Genomic DNA, 26,281 nt, shown 5'->3' on the forward strand with positions numbered 1-26,281 from the left:
AGCTGGCAAGACCACAAAGTTAGCAAAATTCTGCCTCATTATTTATTCCAAAGGCAACATTTAAATTTATTCTTTGTCATAATGAGGCTTAAACTGAAGAGATTGGGAAAGAATGTTGGCTAGAGAGTCCCAATAGCTGGATTAATCAAATATACTGGTCAATTTTAATTGAAAAACTTTGCCAACTTTCTGTGGTAAAATAAGGTAGCTTCACTTCCAATCATGTCTCCAGCATTGTGATCTGTGAAATAAAAACATTATTTAATAAACGGTGGATTTGAATTAATTTTTGTGGTGTTTTTTTTTCTTTGTTTTTTACTTTTGAAATCAACTTCGACAGGATCAAAGAATATTTTCATAATGGACACTTCATCCAATGAAAATATCCAGTTATTTTGCAAAAGTTCAACGCAACCTGTTGGGCAACCTTCCTTTAAAACTGAATACTCTTCTTCAAAGGAGGAGCAACGATGCTGTGGTGAACTAAAGGTAACAAACAATTTTGTTTGTAAACAAAAAACCACAAGTAGTGAATGAAAGAGTCACAAAGAATTAGGTGGGAGGGGAAAAAAAAAACAATTAGGTGGGGGCTATGTTGTTGACTCTCCATCCAGATGTGTGCTATGCAATTTCACAATTCACATTTCTGTACAATTACATATTTCCCATATGTAGCTAGAAGCAAGAATTTTTTTCCGTTTTTAAAAAGTGAACTTAGATGCAATTTATTAAAACTACAATTTACCAGGCGGTGAAAGCCATCTCTCCCTGCCCTGTAGGTTAAATTACTAAATATTACTTTCTGGGTTCATTTGAATGCCCCTCCTAAACTAAGAGAGAAAAGAAACTAACATTTATTCAATTTCTACCATGTACCAGATATTATGCTAATTATAGTTATAATATTTAATCTATAAAACATCCATGTTATTCCCATTTTATAAATGAAAATTTTGACTTTCCTTGTGACACAATAAGGGGCAGGGGAGCTTTTTCAATGGTGCTCGCTGTGACTCCCAAGTTCCTGTTCTTTCCTTGTACCAAACATTCACTCAGCAAATATATGTGTCTTTTCGTATAAATGCTCACCTCCTCTGTGGATGCTCCATCACAGACTCAGGTCTAGCAAAATACAGAAGCCAGCTATTTAAAAAAATCCACATTCAAATGTGTGAATTTAACTTGAATATGAACTTAAACATGAGGATAGTAGTACCCCATTGGTCTATCGTGCCCCCTGCTGGTGCATGCATCAACACTGTGAAACCCACAGTCATGAGTACGAGACTTGTGATAAGATATTAAATGTTTGAATTATGGTTCTTGTTTTATTTTCTTACGTGGGAATGGCTCCTTCAACTCTGCTTTACCATACAGTGGATTGTCCTTCCAAAGCCAAGACTCCTTCAAACGTCCTTTGAGGGAAGGGAAAAGAAGGAAAAGAACAGAATTTGACACACATTCTGAATGAAATCTGTTTCAGAATTTGTATTTTTAGGAATCTACCTGAGCTTGAGGCTGAAGAAAGCCTGTACCCATGCTTGAGAGAAATCTTCAGTGATAACAAGCTTGTTACATTGTTCTTTGGTTTGCATTTTTGTTTGTCTATTTATTTAGTTAAGTTTCCACATGTGTGTCAAGCTAGAATCAGACTAAGTGTGACTTGTCCTATTTTCCAGGTATTTTTGGGTGCCTTGTCTTTCGTCTACTTTGCCAAAGCATTGGCAGAAGGCTACCTGAAGAGCACCATTACTCAGATAGAGAGAAGGTTTGATATCCCTTCTTCGCTGGTGGGAGTTATTGATGGTAGTTTTGAAATTGGTAGGTATTGCAGATGCCTGGTCTTACTTTTATGTACAAGATCTTCTAGGAATGACTAAATGACATCCTCACTGCATTCTCTTGCCTGCTAGGATCAGACTCTATCTGTAAATTCTTGTTGAGACACAATTTGTGAGGTCTTATGTTACAGTAGAGGTAATTTGCTCTCTCCGAGCAACCCACAATAAATTTCCTGCCCCAGGTGTTCACTACTATATGATTCACACAATTCAGTTTCCAGTCAGAGCGAGAGATTTTCTTGGAGGAGCGGGTGAGGTGCTTTAGGATTTTCAGTTAGAAGTATTTAGGAAGTGTTTTTACAAGAAGAGTCCTATATCCACACAGCCCTGTGATTCAAAATTTGGAAGAATTCAAATGTGCTCTACAAAAATTTATTGTAATGATTTAAGAAGTGAAACCATAAAAGGAGTTTCTGCCCAGAGGTCTACACAGAAGAGAAAGAAATCCTATTAACGAGAATAGTAGAGCAAGGCAAGCAAGAAAAATTCTACTCTCGCGTGTCTTTGGGTAGCTGTTGACTATAGACTTCCTCTTGGCACTTGAAAGTGATTTTAGTTACTGTTTTGGAAGTACTTTAGAGAGTGTAATCACAGGTAGAGCTTCCTGAATTGATAAACTGCAAGGCTTTAGTTCTTTGTTGAAGCAAACAGAATGGTAGTCTCTGGGGTCCTTATTACCTGTTGAGACTCAAACATATGCTTTACTATATATAGTAAAATCTCTAATGGTTCCAGGTTCAGCTCACTTAAACTTTCAGAAAAGTGAAGAAATATTTTTCAACTCTGCAACAATGACTTTTTTAGTTCATACTGTATATTTCAGTTCTTACCCTGAATATCACAGAAAGAATGAAAAGAATGAATAGGTAACCTTTTACCTTTAGGGTTTTCTTCTCAAATCCAAATCCGTCTGTCATCATCCTACCAAAATGGGATTACTTAGGTCAGTGCTAATCAAATGTTAATGTGTGTACAAATAACTGGGCCATCTTGTAAAAATGCAGATGCTCATTCTTTAGGAAGGGGAATAAGACTGCCTTCCTACAGGCTCTCATATGATATGATGCTGTTAAGTCAATGGGCCATACTTTGTGTAGCAACTTTCTAAAATATCTGATCATATCACTCCCTTATGTAAATTCCCTAGAGTCCCTTGATAGTTGATGTATTCCTTGATGCCTGTCCTATCTCCAGCCCTAAACCAAATGAAAGTAAAATGAATCAAGGTAAGAGGGAAACACTGAATCACAGGAGGAAACCAGTATGAAGAGGCAGCTGTTACAAATTGGAAGAGTAAATCACACAGAAAGAAGAAATGAGCAGATAGAAATTATATATATATATCAAGTGATACTTTATATATCAAGTGATACTTTATATATCAAGTGATACTTTAATTATTGCTCACTCTAGATTATAGTATAAAAATATTTTAGAACCAAAGAGACTTACAATATGGTCCAAAGCTTTTCTTGGTGCCCCAGGTCCTGATGCAACTTGAGAGAGTCTATATTCAATAGAGAGTACTAATGTTTCACAGGAAGTGACAAAGGATCCTGAGAATAAATTCACAGTAACTCTTCCAGACCATTCTAAGGATGGAAGTTATTTGTTGAATTAGATACAATAAAATATCTTAAAATGCTGTCACTTCCACTGCAAACCTTTATTCCAAACATCACTAGGTTTGCTCTAGTTATTTGCAATCCATAGTTTTTCAGAAAAGTGGGTTTCCTGACCATAATCTTAATATACTCCTTTTGCCTTCTCCACATTCTTTCCTTCTAGGATTCTGAACCCACTCCCACCTTTGTCTCTAGCTCTCATTTCTTCTTTTTTGCAGAACAATTTCATTTATCCTCTGACATCATTTAGCATTATTATCTCATGTCCACATACCGGACACTCCATTTTTTCCCAAGTATTTTTTCATAACAAAGTCTTTCTCCAACAACAACAGAGCTGCCAGGAATATTTTTAAAAAGTGTTTTCTATATCATAACCTTCTAATATTTCCAAATATTCTCTTTCAAATACTTTTCTATATATACTTATAAATATTGAAAAGTTTTGCTTTTCACATTTTAGAATTTAATCAACTTCATATACATTTCATAAAAACTTTGTTTTTTAGAATAGTTTTAGGTTCACAGCAAAATTGAGCGGAAGTTACAGAGATTTTTCATATACACCCTACTCCCACAAATGCAAAGCCTCTCTCATTATCAACATCCCCACCAGAGTGGGACGTTTATTACAGCTGATGGACCTACAATAACATTATTGTCATTCAGAGTCCATAGTTAATAGTGAGGTTCACTCTTTGTGTTGTATATTCTGTGGGATTGAACAAATATATAAGTTGTATGTATCCACTACTACAGTATCATGCTAACTACTTTCCCTGCCCTAAAAATCCCTCTACTCTGCCTATTCATCCAACCTTTCCCCTACTGCTGGCATCCACTGATGTTTTTAATGTCTCCATAGTTTTACCTTTTTCAGAATGTCATGTAGTTGGAATCATACAGTATGTAGCCTTTTCAGATTGGCTTCTTTCACTTAGTAATATACATTTGGGCTTCCTCTGTGTCTTTTCATAGCTGGATAGCTCATTTCTTTTTAGTGCCAGATGATAATCCATTTTCTGGATAGGCCTTCATTTACTTATCCATTTCTCCACTGAAGGACATCTTGATTGTTTCAAAGTGTTGGTGATTATGAATAAAGCTGCTATAAAATCCCTGTTCAGATTTTTGTGTGGACATATTTTCATTTTCAGCTCATTTGGGTAAATACAAGGAGCATAACTGCTGGATCATACGGGAAAAATATGTTTGGTTTTGTCAGAAACTGCCAAATGGTTTCCCAAAGTGTTTGTACCATTTTGCATTCCCATTAGCAATGAATGAGTGTTCTTTTTGCTCCATGCCCTCACCAGCATTTAGTATTTTGGCCATTCGAGTAAGTATGTTGTGGTGTCTCATTGACATTTAAATTTGCAGTTCCCTCATGTCATATGATGTTAAACATCTTTTCATATGCTTATCTGCATATCTTTTTTGGTGACATATCTGTTAAGTTATTTGACCTATTTTTAAATCTCATTGCTAGTGTTCTTATTGTTGAGTTTTATGTGTTCTTTGTATATTTTTTATACAAATGACTTTTGCAAATATTTTCTCAGCCAATGGCTTTCTTTTCATCCTTTTGACAGTATTGTCACAGAGAAGAAATTTTTAATTCTAAGGAAATCCAGCTTATCCTTTTTTCTTTCTTTCTTTCTTTCTTTCTTTCTTTCTTTCTTTCTTTCTTTCTTTCTTTCTTTCATCACAGATTATGCTTTTGGTATTGCATCTAAAAAGTCATTACTAAACCTAAGGTCATCTAGGTTTTCTCCTAAGTTATCATCTAGGAGTGTTATAGTTTTGCATTGTACATTTAGGTCTGTGATCTCTTTTGCCTTTATTTTTGTGAAGAGTGTCAGGTCTGTGTCTAAATTCATTTTTTTGCATGTGAATGTCCATTTGTTCTGGCACCATTTGTTGAAAAGATTATGTTTGCTCTATCTTATTATGCTTGCTCCTTTGTTGAAGATCAATTAACTATATTTATGTAGGTCTGTTTCTGGGCTATATATTCTATTGCATTGATCTATTTGTCCATTTTTTCACCACTGTTACAGTCTTGATTAATGTGGCTTTACAGTATGTCTTGAAGTTTGGTAGTGTCGATCCTTTAACTTTGTTCTTTTTCAGTATTGTGTTGGCTATTCTGGGTCCTTTGCCACTCCAGTTTGTCAGCTTAGAAATCATTTTGTCAATATCCACAAAATAATTTCCTGGGATTTTGGCTGAGATTGCACTGAATCTATGATTGAGTTGAGTAGAACTGACATCTTGATAGTTCTTCCTATCCATGAACATGAAATGTATCTCCATTTATCTAGTTTTTCTTTGATTTCTTTCATCAGAGTTTTGTAGTTTTTCTCATGTAGACCTTGTACATATTTTATTAGATTTATACCTAAGTATTTCATTTTGGGGGTTATGATAAAGTAAATGCTTTTTCAATTTCATTTGTTCATAGCTAGCATGTAGAAAAGCAGTTGACTTTTGTATATTAACCTTGCATCTTACAACCCTGGTATAACCATTTATTAGTTTCAGGAGTTCCTTTGTCAATTCTTTTGGATTTTCTATATAGATGACCATATCTTCTGGGAGCAAAGACAGTTTTATTTTTTTCCTTCCCAGTCTGTGTACCTTTACTTGTTTTTCTTGTCCTACTATATTTAGTAGGACTCCCAGTACAATAATGAAAAGTAATGGTGAGAGGGGACATTCTTGTTTTGTACCTGATCTTAGTGGGAAGCTTTGAATTTATCATCATTAAGTATGATGTTAACTGTATGTTTTTGTAGAGGTTCTTTATCAAGTTGAGAAATTTGTCTCTCTTTTGCATTTACTGAGTTTTTATCATGAATGGTTGTTGGATTTTGGTCAAATGCTTTTTCTACATCTATTGATGTGAGCATGTGATTTTTCTTCTTGAGCCTGTTGATGTGTTGGATTATGTTCATTTATTTTCTAATGTTTAATTAGCCTTGCATGCCTAGGATAAATTCCACTTGGTCATGGTGTCTAATTCTATATATTGTTGAATATGATTTGCTAATATTTTGTTGAGGATTTTTACACCTGTGTTCATGAGCGATATTGATTTGTAGGTGTGTGTGTGTGTGTGTGTCTGGTTTTGGTATTAGGGTAATGCTGGCCTCATAGAAACGATTTAGGAAATTTCCCCTCTGCTTCTGTCTTTCAAAAGAGATTATAGAGAATTGGTATAATTTCTTCATTAACTGCTGGGTAAAATTCACCAGTGAATCTTTCTGGGCCTGGAGCTTTCTGTTTTAGAAGGCTATTAATTATTGGTTCAATTTCTATAGTAGATATAGTCCTGTTCATATTGTCTATTAATTCTTAGGGGGATTTGGCAGATTGTGTCTTTCAAGTATTTGGTCCATTTTATTTAGGTTATCAGATTTGCAAGCATAAAGTTGTTCATAGAACTCCTTTATTATCCTTTTAATGTCCATAAAGTTTATAGTGATGTCTCCCCTTTCATTTCTGGTATTATAAGTAATTAGTATCTTCTTTTTATCCCCCCCTTGGTGACATGACTAAAGGCTTATTGATTTCATTGATCTTTTCAAAGAATCATCCTTTTGGTTTTGCTGATATTGTCTTCTGAGTTTCTGTTTTCAATTTCATTTATTTCTGCTCTAATTTTATTATGTCATTTTATCTACCTACTTTAGATTTGATTGACTCTTCTTTTTCTAGTTTCCTAGGTAGAAACTTCGATAACTGATTTTAGATTTTTCTTCTTTTCTAATATATGCATTCAATGCAATGAATTTCCCTTTATTCATTGCTTTTACAGTAATAGTTTTTTGTTACAATTCCTATTTAGTAATTCCTGGACTATTGGAACAGTATTAATATCTGATGTTATCCATATGCAGCAACCTTGCTGAACTTAATGTTAATTTTTTTAAAATTTGAGTATATTTGACACATAATGTTACATTAGTTTCAGGTGTGCAACTTAGTGATTTGACAAGTTTATAATTTACCCTATGTTCACCACCAGTGTAGTTACCATCTGTTCTATCACTATTACAATATCATTAACTGCATTACTTATGATGTGCCCTTTATTCCCATGACTTATTCATTCCATAACTTGGAAGCCTGTATCTCCCTCTCTCCTTCACCCATTTTGCCCAACCATGCTGGCCCTCTGGTTTTGTTCTCTGTATTTAAAGGTTTGATTCTGCTTTTTGTTTATACATTTGTTTTTGTTTTTTGTTTGCTTGTTTTTTAAGATTCCACTTATAAGTGGAATCATACAGTATTTGTCTTTCTCAGTCTAACTTATTTCACTTATAGGTTTATCCACGTTGTCCAAAATGGCATGATCTTATCCCTTTTTATGGCTGCATAATATTTCTCTCTGTATTTGTGTGTTTGTGTGTGTGTGTGTGTGTGTGTGTGTGTATGTGTATACACCTCCTCTTCTTTATCCATTCATTTATGAATGGACATTTGGGTTGATATTTGGGTTGCTTCCATATCTTGGCTATTAAAGATAATGCTGCAATAAACATAGGGGTGCATATATCTTTTTGAATTACTGTTTTCACTTTCTTTCAGTGAATACCTAATAGTAAGATTACTGGATCATACAGTTTCTATTTTAAATTTTTTGAGGAACCTCCATGTTGTTTTCTACCAGGGCTGTACCATTTTTCCTTCCCACCAACAGTTTCTTTTTTTCCACATCCTTGCAACATTTGTTATTTTTTGCCATTTTTATTTTTGCCATTCTAACCAGTGTAAGGTGATATCTCATTGTGGTTTTGATTTGCGTGTCCCTGATGAGCGATGTTGAGCATGTTTTCATGTGTCTGTTGGCCATCCATATGTCTTCTTTGGAAAATGTTCAGGTCCTCTGCCCATTTTTTTTTAAGATTTTATTTATTTATTTGACAGAGCAAGAGAGGGAACACAAGCAGGGGGAGTGGGAGTGGGAGAAGCAGGCTTCCCACTGAGCAGGGAGCCGGACACGGGGCTCAATCCCAGTACCCTGGGGTCATGATCTGAGCTGAAGGCAGATGCTTACCGACTGAGCCACCCAGGTGCCCTGGTCTGCTGCCCATTTTTAAGGCAGATTATTTGGGGGTTTTTGGTGTTGAGTTATATAAGTTCCTTATATTTTTTGGATATTAACCCTTATCAGATATATCATTTGCAAATACTTTCTCCCATTCAGCAGGTTTTCTTTTTGTTTCATTAATAGTTTCCTTTACTATGCAAAAACCTTTTATTTTGATATAGTCCCAATAGTTTATTTTAGGTTTTGTTTCCCTTGTGTGGGGAGACATATCTAGAAAAATCTTGCTACAGCCAATGTCAAAGAAATTACTATCTGTGTTCTCTTCTAGGACTTTTATGGTTTCAGATCTCGCATTTAGGTCTTTAATCCATTTTGGGTATATAGAAATGCCACTGATTTCTGGGTATTAATTTTGTATCCTGCCACTTTACTGAATTTATTACTTCTGGTAGTGTGTGTGTGTGTGTGTGTGTGTGTGAGCAGTCTTTAGGATTTTCTATGTATAGTATAAATGTATGTTAATTTTAATTGATTATCAATTTTAATTGATTATAGATGCTGTAGAGTTTCCTTTTTCTTTTAGATGCTGTAGAGTTTTCTGAATAGACAATCATATTATCTGAAACAGAAGTCAGTTTTATATTATTCTTTCCAATTCTAGATGTTATTTCTTGTTCTTGCCATATTGCATTGGCCTCAGTTAAATAGTTAAATATGTTAAATAGAAGCAGTGACAGTGGATATTCTTTTCTCATATCTGACCTTAATGAAAATGGTTTTACAATTTCACCATTAAGTAATATGTGTGCTCTGTAGTTTGGTAGATATGCTTAAATGTTAATTGGCTAACTGAACATAATAAGAAAAAAAAACTATTAAAAAAACATTAATTTGCTCAAATATTTTTCTTCTCACAAATGAGTGGTTAATTATATTGCATGCTTTACTACATCTATTAAGATAACTGTGGATTTTTTCTCCTTTTATCATGTAAGACAATGATTAAGTTTATATATATATATTTTTTTTTTTTTCTTATTTGGTGATACCCTTGCACTTTTGGAACAAATTGCATTTGGTCTTTTCTTTCATTGTCCTTGTCTAGTTTTGGTTTTCAAGGCTATATAAGTCTTATGAGATGAGTTGGGTGGCTTTCTTTTCTGTTATCTAAATACTTTGTGTGTGTGGAGAGAGAGGGAGAGAGAGGAAGAAAGATAATGGGGGGAATCTGTTACTTAAAAGTTTGGTAAAACAATTTTAAAACACTGTGGATTATTGTCTTCTCCAGGGGCTAGTGATAATAGATGTGACTTTTTATATCCAATTTAATTTTTTAAAGATTATCACCATTTATTTTCTATGTGTATCTTCTAAGAACTCAGAAGGGATGCTAAGTGAAGAAAGCAAAACTTATCCCAGACACTGAAGTGGTATTATGTAGTCTTTGGCATACCCACTAACGTAACACAGAAACAGCCTGAAACATGAGTCTTTTATTGTGAGATGTTGGTGGTGTGGGAGTTGGGGAGGGTAGGTGATGTTGATTATCTATAAACCGAAGGTCAGCTTTCACTGTACTTTAGTTTATTAACTATGACACATTAACAAAAGTATAGACATAATTATCAACGTATTATCATACAAATTTTCTTCTACTACATGCTTAAATAGCAAATGAGAAATCTCATATTCAAGGTTTTTTTGTTTTTTGGGTTTTTTTTCCTGTGAAAATTAAAAGAAGCTTAATTCTTTCTGGAGCCATAAAACCAAGAGCCACTCTGCAAGCTAATTTTCTCACTGTCATTATTGTCCTCAAGGCTATAAAAATTGCTGCTCTTTTTGCACTTGACTAAAGCTGGCAATGTGAACAGACAGTAGTAAATTAGATGATTGCTTACAGATGTAAGCAAACATATCTTTGCTAGAAAATTGGAAACATTGAAGAGAGCTTCAAAGCAACACTACCCATCAGCCATCACAATCAGTTGCTGGGGAGTTGCTAAGTTCTTACTCTATCTAGCACTGCATTTCTAAAAAACCATTCCAAATGCAAAGAGCTGAAACATTAAAAGCCCTTTGAAATCTAAGTTCCTAAACAATGTTTATCAAAGCATGTTCCTGGAACCATCTCCATCAGCACATTTGAGCTGGTATTAAAAATGCAGATTCCTTGGCCTACCTCTAGATCCATGGAATGAGAAACTGTTGAGAGCTTCCAAGATTTTCCATTTTTAAAGTTTCTGTTTCCTTCACCACCTCCTTCCAGTATTTTTGTATACAGCAAAATATGAGGATATTTTCCCTAAAGCATATTTAGTCACTCATCACAATCATCAACTAAAAGTAATTTATTACATGCTTCTTTAGAGACTTTACAAAAGCATAATTTCTACCTTCAAAATAATTTCATCAATTATTTTTTTAATATGGTACATTTTATGGAAATTTTGTATTTCATAAAATTTGGATTATAAGTAAGCATTGAGATTATATAACTAGTATATTCCTGAAGTTTGCCTATGTGAAGTAATTTTTACCTCTATTTTGAGTCTTTTTGTAAAAAAGCACATAACAAATTGTAAAGTATGTTATTATTAATATGAATTTCATAATTTGATTTCATAAAGTGAGGTATAGTTGTGTTTGTTTTACTTTTTCTATGAGGAATATCTGCTAAAACAAGAATATATAATTTATGTTTCAAAAACAAATGGGAAACTGATAAAAGCTTTAATAGAAAATGTTAATGAATGAAGAAACAGTAATAAAGTCCACTTCAAAATCACTAAGGAACACCTAAGAGAGCAACAAAGGAACCCTTCTACAATTTGATTTACTGATAAAACTTTTTAAAGGACAAATAATTAGGGTGGATGAAATTGAGGTAGTAGTGTTCATAATTAAAGTATTTTGATAAATGGATGAGATAATTGAAGTAATGAGTATGCAGACAATTTCAACAGTCATCTTAGATTAAAGCACAGAAAAACAAAGGGTGGAGATGGTGGGGCGACTGTTTAGTTAAAACATTGCCAGACCTGCTATAGACATTCGTTCATTTGTATTCATTTAGTTATGCTGATGACTTTTTCGAAGTTATCTAACTGATGAACATTTTATTTTTCACCCCAAGGGAATCTCTTAGTTATAACATTTGTAAGCTACTTTGGAGCTAAACTTCACAGGCCAAAAATAATCGGAACAGGGTGCCTAATCATGGGAGTTGGAACATTGCTCATTGCAATGCCTCAGTTCTTCATGCAGCAGTAAGTCTAAAGCAATTATCTTTTTCTTGCTTTTACCAACTGTTTTCCTCCCTTTTTGTAATTGAAGTTAATTATTTAAATTTAAGAAAATGACACATGGCTTAAAGAGTAATCATTATATCTCTTTTTTTGCTACATCTTCTTTGGGCAAAATTTCAGAATACTCACATTTTTACTTATAATTCAATAATCTATAAAATTGGTAGACTACTCTCGATTGATGTCAGCAAAAATTAAAGGAAATTTTCACTAGGTGTCTTCATTCAAATAATTTATCTGTGGAGGTAAAATAAGTAAGAAATTAACATTGTGGTAAATGTCAAATGGATGTTAAGTGGGTAATGAATGCTACTGACAATGTGCTGGATAACTTGACTGGCAGATTATTGACTTAAGGATATATTATCAATTCAAATAATTATTCAGTGTCCAAATACTATCTAATAGAATTTTCTCAATAGAAGTAGGGAATAGGGTGTGTGTATTCTTTAACCCTAAAGTCTACTTTTGGTACTTTTGCTAGTACGTTTGTTAGTATTTGAATACTACTTCAGTTGTTCTGAAGGTTTTGACTATTATTATATCATTTTACCTTTCCCTGTGAGGTAGAAGAGCATAGTTTATCTTTTTATTTCAGAGTCTGGTGACTTTCTCAAGGTTAGGTGTCTTGTAATTATAGAACTGGAATCCTAAAACAAGTATTCTGACTTCTTCATGCATATGCATGTTGCCTTCCTTGTCCATGGTTACCTGTTGCCAACTGAGAGAAGTGACTACCTAGAAGTTTTGAAGCAAGATGATTGTAAAAATCATATATCAAATCATACTTTGATTATTGCCCACTCCAGATAATTATATCAAGACATTTTAGAGCTGGAGAGACTTATGTATGATGTAGTCCAAACTTTTTCTTGGAATTCCAAGTTACTTATATAGTCAGATTTTTACCTCTGTAGTCAATCTATAAAGGTAGTACACAGAATCCTCTATGTGGGATCTTTTCTACCTATTTGGATGGTTTTCCTGGTCCCTTTATTTTTACTTGGAGAGAGATTTTAGACCTTCTGCCTGCTCTTTGGATCCCTATCCAACCTCCTCTTCCACAGGGCAAATTTTTCCTTAGATCACTGAGGTTCTACAAAGGTACTGTACAGAGCCAATGGATAAGGAGGAGGCAAAGGAGAAGGCTGAGAACTGAAGAAATGGGTCGTCACTCTGCCTAATTCTTTCTTGATCAATAGCCGTGCCACTCTTATCTGTTCGTCACTGAGCCCTCATGCAACAGTTTGCTATGGGGGTAAAAAGAATTCCATTACTAAAAAAAAATTAAAATCTGAAAGTAGTTGCAAAGGATAAATAAATCCTTGATGCTTGACATAACTCATTCTGCAGTGGATCAATATCTTTTCTATATGACCTTGGGCATGTTACTTAACCTTTCTAGGCTTCAGTTGATGCATCCTAAAAATAGGTATTATAGGAATTGAAAATAGAACCTACCTTATTATAGCATTGCAGATATTAAATGACACAGCTAAAATGCTTACAAATTTTCCTGATATAACTAGTACTGTGTCATTATTGTTAAGTTTTGCTATCAGTCCTCCTTAGATAATTAAGCCACCTGGTTTTAACCAGTGACCAGCAATGGTTTGTCTTAAAGGTGTTACATTCAGATTAATAATTTTGTTACTTCAAGTTAATGACAAATATAAAATACTAGTACAAGAAAATCAGAAGACCAGACAGGCAGCCAGGTTAGGGCTGTCAAAGGATGCCAAAGAGTCAAAGACAGATTCTTATATACTACCTTTATATATGTTTAAATTATATTTGTTTATTCATTATTTAGTGTCTGCGATTTGCCTGGCACTGTCCATATAATGGGGCTACTTAGTGAAAAAAAAATCAAGATGAGATAAACAAAAATATATATGCACTGTTCTTTACCTATGAGATTTACTGTCTACTAAGGATTAGTGTAATAACTTCTTTTCAACTTTTCACAGCATGAATTGGGTACTTGTCCAAAATGTCATTTTTGATCTCTAGAAGACTACTATACTCTGTCTGCCTAGAAGAAATACCTTTGATGTCCAGTAAAACATAATTTTATCATGGACATTGAGGACCTACCCCCAACTGCCTGTGTTTAGCTTTATATGTGTTAGCTCACCTGATTCATGAATTTAACAAATATATATTGGTCATTGTTCTAGGTAATGGGGATAGAGTAGAGACAAAAATCTCTACTCTCATGGATCTTATGAGGAGGAGACAGATAATAAATAAATAATGATATAGTATGCCAGATAATTTTAAGTGTTATAGAGAAAAATATCTTTCTGAAGACACATAAAGAGTATGTTGTGGGGAGGGAGGATTGCAGTTTAAGGTAGGGTTGTCAGGGGATGGCTTGCCAAGATGACAACACTTGGGAAAGACTGAAGGAGATGAAGGGGAGGGCCTTGCGGGTACCTGGGGAAGAGAGATTTTGTGCTGACTGAATGACAAATATAAAGTTCCTGCAGCAAGAGGGAGTCTGGCATGCGGATGAACTGCAGGCAAGCCAGGCCTCTGTGACTGAAGTGAGGTGAGCAAGTGGAAAATAGAAAGCGGACTAGGAGAAGCCGTCATGTTTGTTTCTCAAACTCTGATGGACATTTGTATCACCTGAGGCTCCCAGTAGCTTGTAGAATCTGATTTAGTAGCTCTCCCATAGAGTTCGGTTTTGGCTGATGCTGCTGGTCTGCAGAACTCACCTTCAGCTGTAAGGTTGCAAGCAATTGCAATGACTTCAGGTTCTTTTTGGAAGGAGATGGGAAGCCAGTGGAGAACTTTGAGCAGAATGACATGACACACTTATATTTTTTTAAGGGTCATGCAAACTACTGCTTGGAAAAATAAGTCTGGTGGAGGAAACTTGGAAGTAGGGGGACTATTTAGGAGGCTATTGTATCAGAGTCAAGATTGTGTCCAAGTTTAAAACCAGGTCAGATCTAAAATCCCTGATTTAAAAGCATTTAAACCACCGGTCCCTGTTCAATTACTTCTCCGTCTCATCCAACAGAGCCTAAATAGGTACAGACTACATGGATACCCCCATTTTACCACTAAGAAGATTGAAATTGGAAGAGGTTAATTGATTTTTCTCGAATGTCATATATAGTAATTAGTGACAAAGGAGACACTTACATAAAATTCCATTTATTCAAAATCTAAATAATTGTTATGCTTACACAGTTGCATTTTGATAGAAAGAATTGAGAAAGCTCAAATAATTTAAAATCTTCCAAATGCTACATAATCATTACTGATACTCATTTTAAGAACCTTGAGGCACTATAACAGTCTGTGGTATCTCTGGAATTATTAAAGAAAGAAAATTATGTTTATCATGATTTTAATGCCAAATGTTCTCCTGCATAGCTAAGAATTGAAAAACAGTTATCCTCACTAAGTGGTTCTTAACCTATTTTGCTGAGAACCATTTGATAAATGTAACAGAAACTATAAACTTCTTCCCTTAAATACTAACATACTACAAAAATGTTCTTTTTCTTTGGGGTTCATGGAACCATTGAGGTGTAGGTTATGCAAAACTGATATAAGGTGACCCATCTATCAGTCTGAATATTTTAGTAATTCAACATATCTCTTCCTTACATGGCTGGGTAGATTGTTAATATTTATAAATATAACTCTGATTACTAGTCTTTAGTCACATGGTACCTGAACCAAAGGAGAATCAAGATGATGTGATGTCCTTTTATTAGGTACCTCTTCCTTGAGGGTACAGTGGAGCAGAGAAGTTGGGTCATGAAGGATAATTTGAGTAAGAGTGTGGCTGAGGAACAAAGACAGAATTATCACAGTGCTACCATTCAGCTTTGGCTCCTCTATCCAGCTGTTATTGTAACCTTACACATGGAGGAAAGGGGTAGAATTAGAAATACTTAGAGCCAGATCAATAAGCTGTAGAGGAAAGTGATGCCATCCAGCTAAATGGCTCAAAACCCCCACATATCAGAGGAGAGGAAAATGGAGGCAAAGTAGGAAGACTCTAGGCTTGCCTTGTCCCATGAACACAACTAGATAACCATCAAATCATCCTAAATACTCCAGAAATCAACCTGAAGACTGAGAACAAACTCCACAACTAAAGGGAGAGAAGAGTCACATTGAAGAAGATGGGAAGTGTAGAGACCTTGTTTAGGGAAGAGACAGATCAGATTGCAGATGCTGCAGAGGGGTGAGAGGTGTTGTCACAGAGAAGGGCAAGAGAAAGAGAAGCACGCAGGGGAATACACAAGGAGAACGTTTCCCCAAAGCCATTGGCTTGGAAAATAAGAGGGGCTGAACTTCATGAGTTCTTGCAACCAGTGGGGCATAAAGTTTGGAGTTTTAAAGGTCAGCAGGCTTCACTGGGCTAGAGCCCAGAGGGTACTGTGCTGCTCCTGGAGAGAAGACAAGCAAACAATCCAGGGGCATACAGCATGGAAATAGTGATCTGAGGAATGCCTGGGGCACACAACAGGGACATTATTTGCTCTTCTTGGAGCATGTCCCTCAAAGACAGCACTCACAGAGACACCTCTTTGAAACAAAGAAGTTGGCTGGCCATTCCCCCACCCCCACCACCCCTTAGCATAAACACAGAACCACCTGCAGGAAGCAACACAGTGCAGACACTGGCTGCCTAACTTGCTTTCATCAAGCTCCACTCTGGTAGGACTGGTCTTTTCAGTCAGGCTTGCTTCAGTCGCAGTGCAGTGGGCCCCTACCCCAGAAGACTAGCACAAACCCCTGCCCACACCACATCTCCCAAGCAGAGAGTTCTGCAGGGCCTCTGTTCTGGTGGAAGTGGTGTCAAGTCTCATTTCATAAGCAGACCAGAGCACACCTAGTTAAAACTCACCACATCCAGGGCAGGGACCAAACACTATCCACAGATAAGGAGAGTCTCTAAGGATGACTGGACTAAGGGATAGCTCAGATAAAACACAACAGCAGAGCACATGCAGCACATACCTGAGACGCTCCCTGAAACCAGGCCGTGGGTACTACCTGAGCTCTTATTTATGAGGCCATAACTTACAGGAGCAGGAAAGATAACTGGCTTTTCTAACACAAAGAAGGCAGAGACTTAGAAAAAATGCAAAGATGGAGGCATTTATTTGCAAATGAAAGAACAAGATAAGACCACAGCCAGAGATCTAAGTGAAAAAGATGTAAGTAACATGCCTGATGGAGAATGTAAAGAAAGAACCATAAGGGTACTCACTGGACTTGAGAGAAGAATAGAAGACATCAGGGAGATCCTTACCGTAGAGATAAAAGAGTTAAAAAGAAAAAAAGAATCATAAATGAAGAATACAATAAAAACTGGAAACAGACTTGATGCAATGAACAGCAGGCTGGAAGAAACAGAGGAACAGATTAGTGACCTAGAAGACAATGGAAAATAATGAAGCTGAACAAAAGAGATAAAGAAGGATCATGAAACATGAGAATACACTTAGGGAAATCAGGGACTCCATCAAACATAATAGCATTCATATTATAGGAGTCCCAGAAAAAGAAGAGAGAGAAAGGGGACAGAAAATTTATTTGAGGAAATAATAGCTGAAAACTTCCCTAATCTGGGGAAGGAAGCAGACATCCAGATCTAGGAGGCACAGAAAACTCCCATCAAAATCAACAAAAGCAGGCCAACACCAAGATTTATTATAATTAAGTTTGCAAAATATAGTGATAAAGAAACAAAAAGGTAGAAAGACAAAATAAGTCCTTAACTTATAAGGGAAAACCCATAAGGCTGGTTGCAGACTTCTCAACAGAAACTTGGCAAGCCAGAAGAGAGTGGCATGATATATTCAAAGTGCTGAATGGGAAAAATCTGCAGCCAAGAGTTCTATCCAAAAAGGCCACCATTCAGGATAGAAGGTGAGATAAGGAGTTTCCCTGATAAATAAGAACTAAATGAGTTCATGACCATTAAACCAGCTCTTCAAGAAATATTAGGGACTCTTTTAGGACAAAGGAGACTAAAAGTAACAAAGACAAGAAAAGATCAAAGAAATTTCCAGAAGCAATGACAAAACAAGTGATAAAATGGCAATAAATACATGTCTACCCATAATTACTTTGAATGTAAATGGACTAAACAATTAAAAGACATAGGGTGTCAGAATATATTTTATAAAATCCATCTATATGCAACTCTAAGACACTCATTTTAGACCTATAGACACCTGCATACTGAAAGTGAGGGATGGAGAAATATTTATCATGCAAATGGATGTCAAAAGAAAGCCAGAGTAGCAACACTTATATCAGACAAACTAGGCTTTAAAACAAAGACTGTAACAAGAAACAAAGAAGAGTACTATCTCATAATGAAGGGGACAATCCAACAAGAAGTTCTAACAATTGTAAATATTTATGCACTCAACTTGGGAGCACCCAAATACATAAAACAATAGCAAAATAAAGGAACTAATTGATAATAATACAATAATAGGGGACTTTAATACCCCACTTACATCAATGGACAGATGATCTAAACAGAAAATAAATACAGAAACAGTGGCTTTGAATGACACACTGAACAGATGGACTTAATATATTCAGAACGTTTGATTCTAAAACAGCAAAATATACATTCTTTTCAAGTGCACATAGAACATTCTTCAGAATAGATCACATAATAGGTCACAAATCAGCCCTCAACAAATACAAAAAGATTGAAATCATACCATGCACCTTTTCTGACCATAACACTATGAAACTAGAGGTCAACCACAAGAAAAAATCTGGAAAGACAACAAACACATGGAGGTTAAATGACATGCTACTAAACAATGAATGGGTCAACCAGAAAACCAAAAAAGAAATGAAAAAAATACACCAAAACAAATGAAAATGAAAACACAATGGTCCAAAGCTTTTGGGATGCAGCAAAAGTTATTCTAAGAGGGCAGTACAGAGCAATAAAGCCTACCTCAAGAAGCAAGAAAAATCTCAAACAACCTAACCTTACACCTAAAGGAGCTAGAAAAAACAATAAATGAAGCCTAATCCCAGCAGAATGAGGGAAATAATAAAGAGTAGAAATAAATAATATAGAAACTAAAAAAACAATAAATAGATCAATGAAACCAGGAGCTGGTTCTTTGAAAAAAATTAATATTACTAAACCTCTAGCCAGACTTCTCAAAAAAGACAAGAAAAAGGACCCAAATAAATAAAATCACAAAGGAGAGGGGTGCCCGTGTGGCTCAGTTGGTTAAGTGGTTAAGTGTCTGCCTTTGGCTCGGGTCATGATTTGAGGGTCTGAGGATCAAGCCCTGGATCAGGCTCCCTGGTCAGTGGGGAGTCTGCTTCTCTCTCCCTCTCCCCTCTGCTTGTGTGCTTTCTCTCTCTAATAAAGAAAATCTTTTAAAAAATCATAAAGGAGAGAGGAGAAATAGCTAACATCACAAAAATATGAACAATTACAAGAGAATATTATGAAAAACTATATGCCACAAATTGGACAACTTAGAAGTAGATTAATTCCTAGAAACACATAAATTATAAAAACTGAAACAGGAAGAAATGGAAAAGTTGAATAGACCTATGACCAACTAAGATACTGAATCAGTAATCAAAAACCTCCAAACAAACAAAAATCCAGGGCCAGCTGGCTTCACAGGGGAATTCTAAGGAACATTTAAAGAAGAGTTAATACCTATTCTTCTCAAACTATTCCAAAAAATAGAAAAGGAAGGAAAACTTTCAAAGTCATTCTATTAGGCCAGCATTACCCTGATATCAAAACCAGGCAAAGACTTCGCTAAAACAGAAAACTACCAGCCAATATCCCTAATGAACATGGATGCAAAAATTCCCAATAGAATACTAGCAAACTGAATCCAACAATACATTAAAAAAATCGTTCACCACGATCAAGTGGTATTTATTTCTGGGTTTCAAGTGTGGTTCAATATTCAGAAATCAGTCAGTGTGAAATACCGTGTTAATAAAAGAAAGGATAAAAACCATACGGTTATTTCAGTAGATGCAAAAAAAAAATTTGTCAAAGTACAACATCCATTCATGATAAAAATTCTCAACAAAGTAGGTTTAGAGGGAACATACCTCAACATAATAAAGGCCATCTGTGAAAAATCCACAGCTATCATCCTCAGTGGAGAAAAACTGAGAGCTTTTCCTCTATGGTCATGAACAAGACAGGGATATCCTTTCCCACCAATTTTATTCAATATGGTGCTGGGACTCCTAGCCACAGCAATCAGACAACAACAACAACAAAAATAAAAGGCATGCAAATCATAAAGGAAGAAGTCAAACTTCCACTATTTGGAGACGACATGATACTCCATATAGAAAACCTGAAAGACTCCACAAAAAATATTGCTAGAACTGATAAACAAATTCAGTAAAGTGGTAGGGTACAAAATCAATGTACAGAATCTGTTGCATTTATGTTCACCAATGGTGAAGTAGCAGAAAGAGAAGGAATCAATCCCATGTACAATTGCAGCAAAAAGTAAGATACCTAGGAATAAACCAAACCAAAGAGGTGAAAGACCTATACTCTAAAAACTATAAAACCCTGTTGAAAGAAATTGAAGATGACACAAAGAACTGGAAAGATATTCCATCCTCATAGATTGGAAGAACAAATATTGTTAAAAATGTCTATCCTACCCAAAGCAATCCACACATTTAATGCAATCCCTACCAAAATACCACCAGCAATTTTCACAGAGCTTGAATAAACAATTCTAAAATTTGTATGGGGCCACAAAAGACCCCAAATAGTCAAAAAAAAAAAAAAGAAAGAAAAAGAAAGAAAGAAAAAAGAAAAAAGAAAAAAAAACATGAGAAAAGAAAAGCTGGAGGCATCACAGTTCTGGACTTCAAGTTATATTACAAAGCTATAGTGATCAAGATAGTATGGTACCAGCACGAAAATAGACACATAGATCAATGAAAGAGAATTGAAAATCCAGAAATGAACTCACAACTATACGGCCAACTAATCTTTGACAAAGCAGAAAAGAATATCCAGTGGGAAAAAGACAGTGTCTTCAATAAATGGTGTTGGGAAAACTGGACAGCAACATGTGAAAGAAAGAAGCTGGACCACTTCCTTACACCACACACAAAAATAAAATGGATGGAAGACCTAAATGTGAGACCTGAAACCAGAAAAATCCTATAGGAGAACATAGGTGGTAACCTCTTTGGTATCAGCCATCTCCTTTCTAGATATGTCTCCTGGAGCAAGGGAAACAAAAGAAAAAATAAACTATTGAGATTTCAGCAAAATAGAAAGCTTCTTCACAGTGAGGGAAACAATCAACAAAACTAAAAGGCAACCTATGGAATGGGAGAAGATATTTGCAAATGACATCTGATAAAGGTTATTATCCAAAATATATAAAGAACTTATAAAACTCAACACTCAAAAAATGAATAATGCCATCTAAAAATGGGAAGAAGACATGAATAAACATTTTTCCAAAGAATACATACAGATGGCCAACAGACGCATGAAAAGATGCTCAATATCACTAACCATCGGGGAAATACAAATTAAAACTACAATAAGATATCATCTCACACCTGTAAGAATGGCTAAAATAAAAAACACAAGAAATAACAGGTGTTGGTGAGGATGTGGAGAAAGGACAAACCCTCTTGCACTGTTAGTGGGAATGCAAACTGGTGCAGCCACTGTGTGAAAAACAGTATGGAGGTTCCTCAAAAAGTTAAAAATAAGATGACCCTATGATCCAGTAATTGCTCTACTAGGTATCTACCCAAAGGATATAAAAATACTGATTCGAAGTGATACATGCACCCCTATGTTTATAGCAGCATTATCTCCAATAGCCAAATTATGGAAACAGCTCAAGTGTCCACTGACTGATGAATGGATAAAGAAGATTTGCTATATATACACAATGGAAAATTACTCCGCCATCAAAAAGAAATTTGTCATTTGTAACAACATGGATGGAGTTAGAGGGTATTATGTTAAGTGAAATAAGTCAGTCAGAGAAAGACAAATACCATATGATTTCACTCACATGGAATTTAAGAAGCAAAACAAATGACCAAAGCGGGGGGGGGGGGGGGGAGGCAAGCCAAAAAACAGACGCTTAACTCTAGAGAACAAACTGATGGTTTCCAGAGGGAGGTCGGTGGGGGGACAGGTTAAATAGGTGATGGGGATTAAGGAGTGCACATGTGATGAGCACCTGGTGTTACAGGAAGTGTGGAATCACTATATTGTACACCTGAAACTAATATTACACTGTATGTTAACTAACTGGAATTTAAATAAGAACTTAAACTCCAAAGCCCCACATGTCATCATCAGTTCTCTAGAATCAGCAATGCAGTTGTTCTAAATTTACAACTCCAAAACCTGTGTGCAAGACCATAGTTTTTAAATTATTTCTTTTCCTCTGACTTAGAGATAATCATGATTTCATAAAGTGTTGGATATTTTTTCTTCAGGGGAGCAGGTGATTTAAAGTCATTATTTTTACATTAAGATGAACCTTTGTAAATGATTCTTACTGTTATTTTACTACACCGGGTAATTGGTTCAGATATGGTGGAATACCAATGAACCAGGCTTTCTGGCAGACTTTCTGGCTATATCTTCAGGTCACTGCTGTTAAATGCTGGTTTGGTTTTAGTGATTCAGATTCAGGGGTAGCTGCAAACTCAAACAGGTGCCCTAATGAATCATGTAGTGTGTCCATATAATATTTTTAGCATGATGTTAAACGAGTCTGTAGTAAAGAAAACATTCTTTTTGTACAGGTACAGATATGAAAAGTATTCTCCTTTCTCTAATTCCACTCTCAGCCTCTCTCCATGTTCCTTGGAGTCAGACAATCAATTACCTCGCTCGGTTATAGAAAAATCACAATCCAAAAGAAATGATGGTAAGATGGTTTTTTTTACTTCACTAAGAAAGCCTTTTTAAAAAAGACTTTATATGTGCTTTAGGATGGACAAAAATTTCTGTGATTTTTTTTTCTGTCAAAAGCTTTACTACTTAAATTGAGATATTATAATGCCATAAAAATTCCTAGAATATAAGGCAGTATATGATGAGATCCTAAGAGAATAAGCAGAGATTCAAATCTTATGGAAAGAGGCACTAATTGCCAGTGACTGAGAAAAGCTCACAGTGGTTCCAAATAAGGTGGGCAGTCAAATCAGGATAAAACTAGCTTGGCATGTACAAATCTCAGTCCATTGCTCAGATCTCAATTGAGAATCTGTGTCCAGCTCCTTTTCATCAGAATGACAAAAATTTAATCTCAGTTTGTCCGTAACCTTCACCCTTTTCCCCCACGGGTTGCTTACATTCTAGGGAGCTTACATAGTAGCAAAGGGGGTAGTCGTGGGAGAGGCCTCTTGGTGTTATCAGTCCCTGGTCAACTTAAATATTAAAAATCCCTCTGACCACGGTGTTTGGTCATACATGTCACTTTAGGGCCCTTCTATATCTACCTTTATGTTCTTTTTAGCACAGCAGCTGTCTTTGATGTAGAGGTGACAGTCTTGGAAGCTTGGGAATAGTTTTATTTTCCACACAAGACAGGATGCAGGGATTTTTGTTAGAATGTCTAGAGTTCCATATGGCTGACACATATCCCATAGCAATGCATTGTATGAACTACCCTTGGGAACATGGGAATCATCTGGAAACCCTTTGAGGAGCCAAAAGCAGGGATGTTTAGCCACAGTGGACAGCCGTCTCATCTCTTGGGTCTTGTTACTTTCCTGGGCTCTACCTAGCCATGGTGGCACAGATTCTCCCTGCTCATGGAGTCCACGCATCTCCCCACAGGTGTCTGCCATGTTTCTAGGATGCTACAGAAGCAGGATCTCAAATGCCCTCTCTCCACTGCCCTTCAGCATTGACATGCTCTGCACTTCCTCTTCACCACCTACCTCACTCCCTGCTCCTAGCCTCCAGATTGATTTCTGTGAAGCTTCTCTTTTATCTACCTGCTAGTCATGTAAATCTTTTATCTATAGCATAAAACCTTTTATTTCCCCTAGTATCCTCATCAGTACTTTCTTTTGAGATGTCTTTTTCCTGAGCAGTGAACATTTGAGGTCTGGTTATTTGGATGAAGGGAAGGGCCAGAAGATAAAGAAATCTAGAAATATGAGGGGAGGAGGTAGGGAAGATGTAATCTTGTAAAAAGTTTATCCCATCCTGCTATATGGAAAAAAGCAGAAAAGCACCTTTTTCTGAAGCACTCCTCTTCTGAAGAAGAGGAGAGTGTAAGAGGAGAGTTTGGACTTTTATCTCTACATGGTGTACAGTCACTGAAGGTATTTTGGGTTTTTTTTGTTTTTGATAATCTCTAAAGATGTGATATAAATAGCAATACAACTAATTAGGAAATATTTAAACCTTTAATGTTAAGAAGAGAAACAGGGTTTAGAGGCAGGAATTAAAATATTTTTAATGTAAAGAGACAAGTTATTAGACAGATACCCAGTAAAAGACTCACAACTCAATCTTCTTCTTTCCTTTAAATGAGGTCCTGCTCCCTCATAGACCTAAGTGGACATCAGACATAGTGAGCACAAAATTCATCCTAAAAATGATAGTGGGGTAAATATAGGGCTCTTCTCAAAAATGCTCCACGTACAACTCTCATTTCCCCCACAACACTGGAGCGCAGAGCTGTCCAGCAGAACTCTCTGTTCTATATCTATGCTGTCCAATACAGCAGCCATTAGCCACATGTGACAGTTGACTACTGTGATATAGCTCCTGTGACTGAGGACCTGAATTTTTAATTTTCTGTAACTTTAATTAATTTACATTTCAGTAGCCACATGTGGTGCATGGTTACTACACTGGAAAGCATAGATCTAAGATGTCTTCTCCTATCTATAAGACTTCCCTACCAACAAGCTTCTTGGGATCACACGCATGTTAGGGGTAGAAGAGACATTAGAATCTTTTTTTTTTTTTTTTTTGGAAAAGGAATTCACATTATATTTGGGGGAGTGGAATGGAAATCCACAGAAGATAAATAAAAAACGCTTGGTCACTTGGCTACATTTTCAGAAGAGGCAAAGTTAGAAGCAACAAGACTACCCAATAGTCTTGTCTGTCACACAGTCTGACTCATCCACACAAAAGAATTCACCTCAGTTCTAAATAACCCATATTTTACCTTCAAATTTTACTTAAAGGGCTACTAATAAGTGGAAATAACTCCTACCTCATAGAATTATTAGGAGAATTTAATTTTTAAAATGCCTGCCAACCACTTAGCGCAGGGCCTCACAGAGAGGGAGCACTCACAAGTGGTGATGGTCGGAGATAGGAAATAGTATCGCTTTTATTAAGGTGATTAGACTCTTCAAAGTGTATTTCACTTGTGATATGGGAGTTAATTCTCCAGCTTCACATGATTATATCAAGACATGACTTCTATAAAAGCATTTAAAAATTGTTAGCTTTGAATTTCATTCTAAGAATACTGCCAAAAAGTTATTTTTGTTGGAATAGTTATACTACTAAAGCATAGGGTTTTAAATTTTTATGTGATATTAGTTTCCTAAATGTGAGCCCTAAAAATGGCTATTCACTGTCAGACAATTGTGATGCTGCCCAAAGTGAAGTATCACCCATACAAAATTTTGAATTTCAGATAAAACTTGGTCAGCAATAAAATTACAAGTGATTTCTGTTGAAAAATAGAAATGTTTAAAGATTAAGGGAAGAGAAGTCTTCTTTCAAAATTTTGTGTCTTGTCACAGACAGGATGTTTAATGTTATTGGAGCATAGGAATTCAAAATTTCAGTGTAAATATAGAATAAAAAAGAGAAGAGAAAATAAGAAACAAGGGATCAGAAAGAAGAATCAAGAGTTTCTTGGTCAAAATCTCTGGGGGATTTATGTTGCCTAAAACATTGAAGCCAAAATATTTTCCAATCTTGCTCTGACTCCTATCAAATTATATGTATTGAAAATTTCACTTTTACATCCTAGTCCAATTTTAGGAAAGCTTGTAGAAATGCAGAATAAATATTTAACTTTGATACTGATCTAATTTCATTCCTCTTGTTTGCTCTCCTTTCAAGAATGTGAAATGGATGCCAGCTCTTCCATGTGGGTTTATGTTTTCCTCGGGAACCTTCTTCGTGGAATTGGGGAAACTCCTATTCAGCCTCTAGGCATCGCCTATCTTGATGATTTTGCCAGTGAAGACAATTCTGCTTTCTATATTGGTAATGCCTACTTCATTCATCTTCTTGGGAAGCAGGGTACCTGGTTTTCTCAACTCCATTCCAAACTAAATAGGGCATGGAAGGTTTTATCCTTCAGATCCAGTTCCTTTATTGAGTTCACACGTTTCTGAGGGCCACACTGAGGATTTTGATGATGAAGAAACTTGGAATTAGAAGGCCCAATTGCATTAGGG

At 35.8% G+C, this 26,281-nt stretch overlaps 1 protein-coding gene across 3 annotated transcripts in view; it reads left to right on the forward strand.

The window, feature by feature from the left end:
• Positions 1-360: 360 nt before the first annotated feature.
• SLCO1C1 (solute carrier organic anion transporter family member 1C1) overlaps positions 361-26,281 on the forward strand; it is a 54,104-nt gene continuing 28,183 nt past the window's right edge. For 2 of the 3 annotated variants that reach the window (XM_040642203.1, XM_040642204.1), the window contains exons 1-5: positions 361-489; positions 1,680-1,821; positions 11,656-11,788; positions 22,637-22,761; positions 25,941-26,087. In XM_040642203.1, the coding sequence (XP_040498137.1) occupies positions 361-489; positions 1,680-1,821; positions 11,656-11,788; positions 22,637-22,761; positions 25,941-26,087 (676 nt within the window). The remainder of the gene's footprint in view (positions 490-1,679; positions 1,822-11,655; positions 11,789-22,636; positions 22,762-25,940; positions 26,088-26,281) is intronic. The other variant, XM_040642205.1, reaches the window with a different exon arrangement.

This window comes from Ursus maritimus, unplaced genomic scaffold (genome assembly GCF_017311325.1).
Source record: "Ursus maritimus isolate PB19 unplaced genomic scaffold, ASM1731132v1 scaffold_26, whole genome shotgun sequence".
Lineage (NCBI taxonomy): Eukaryota > Metazoa > Chordata > Mammalia > Carnivora > Ursidae > Ursus > Ursus maritimus.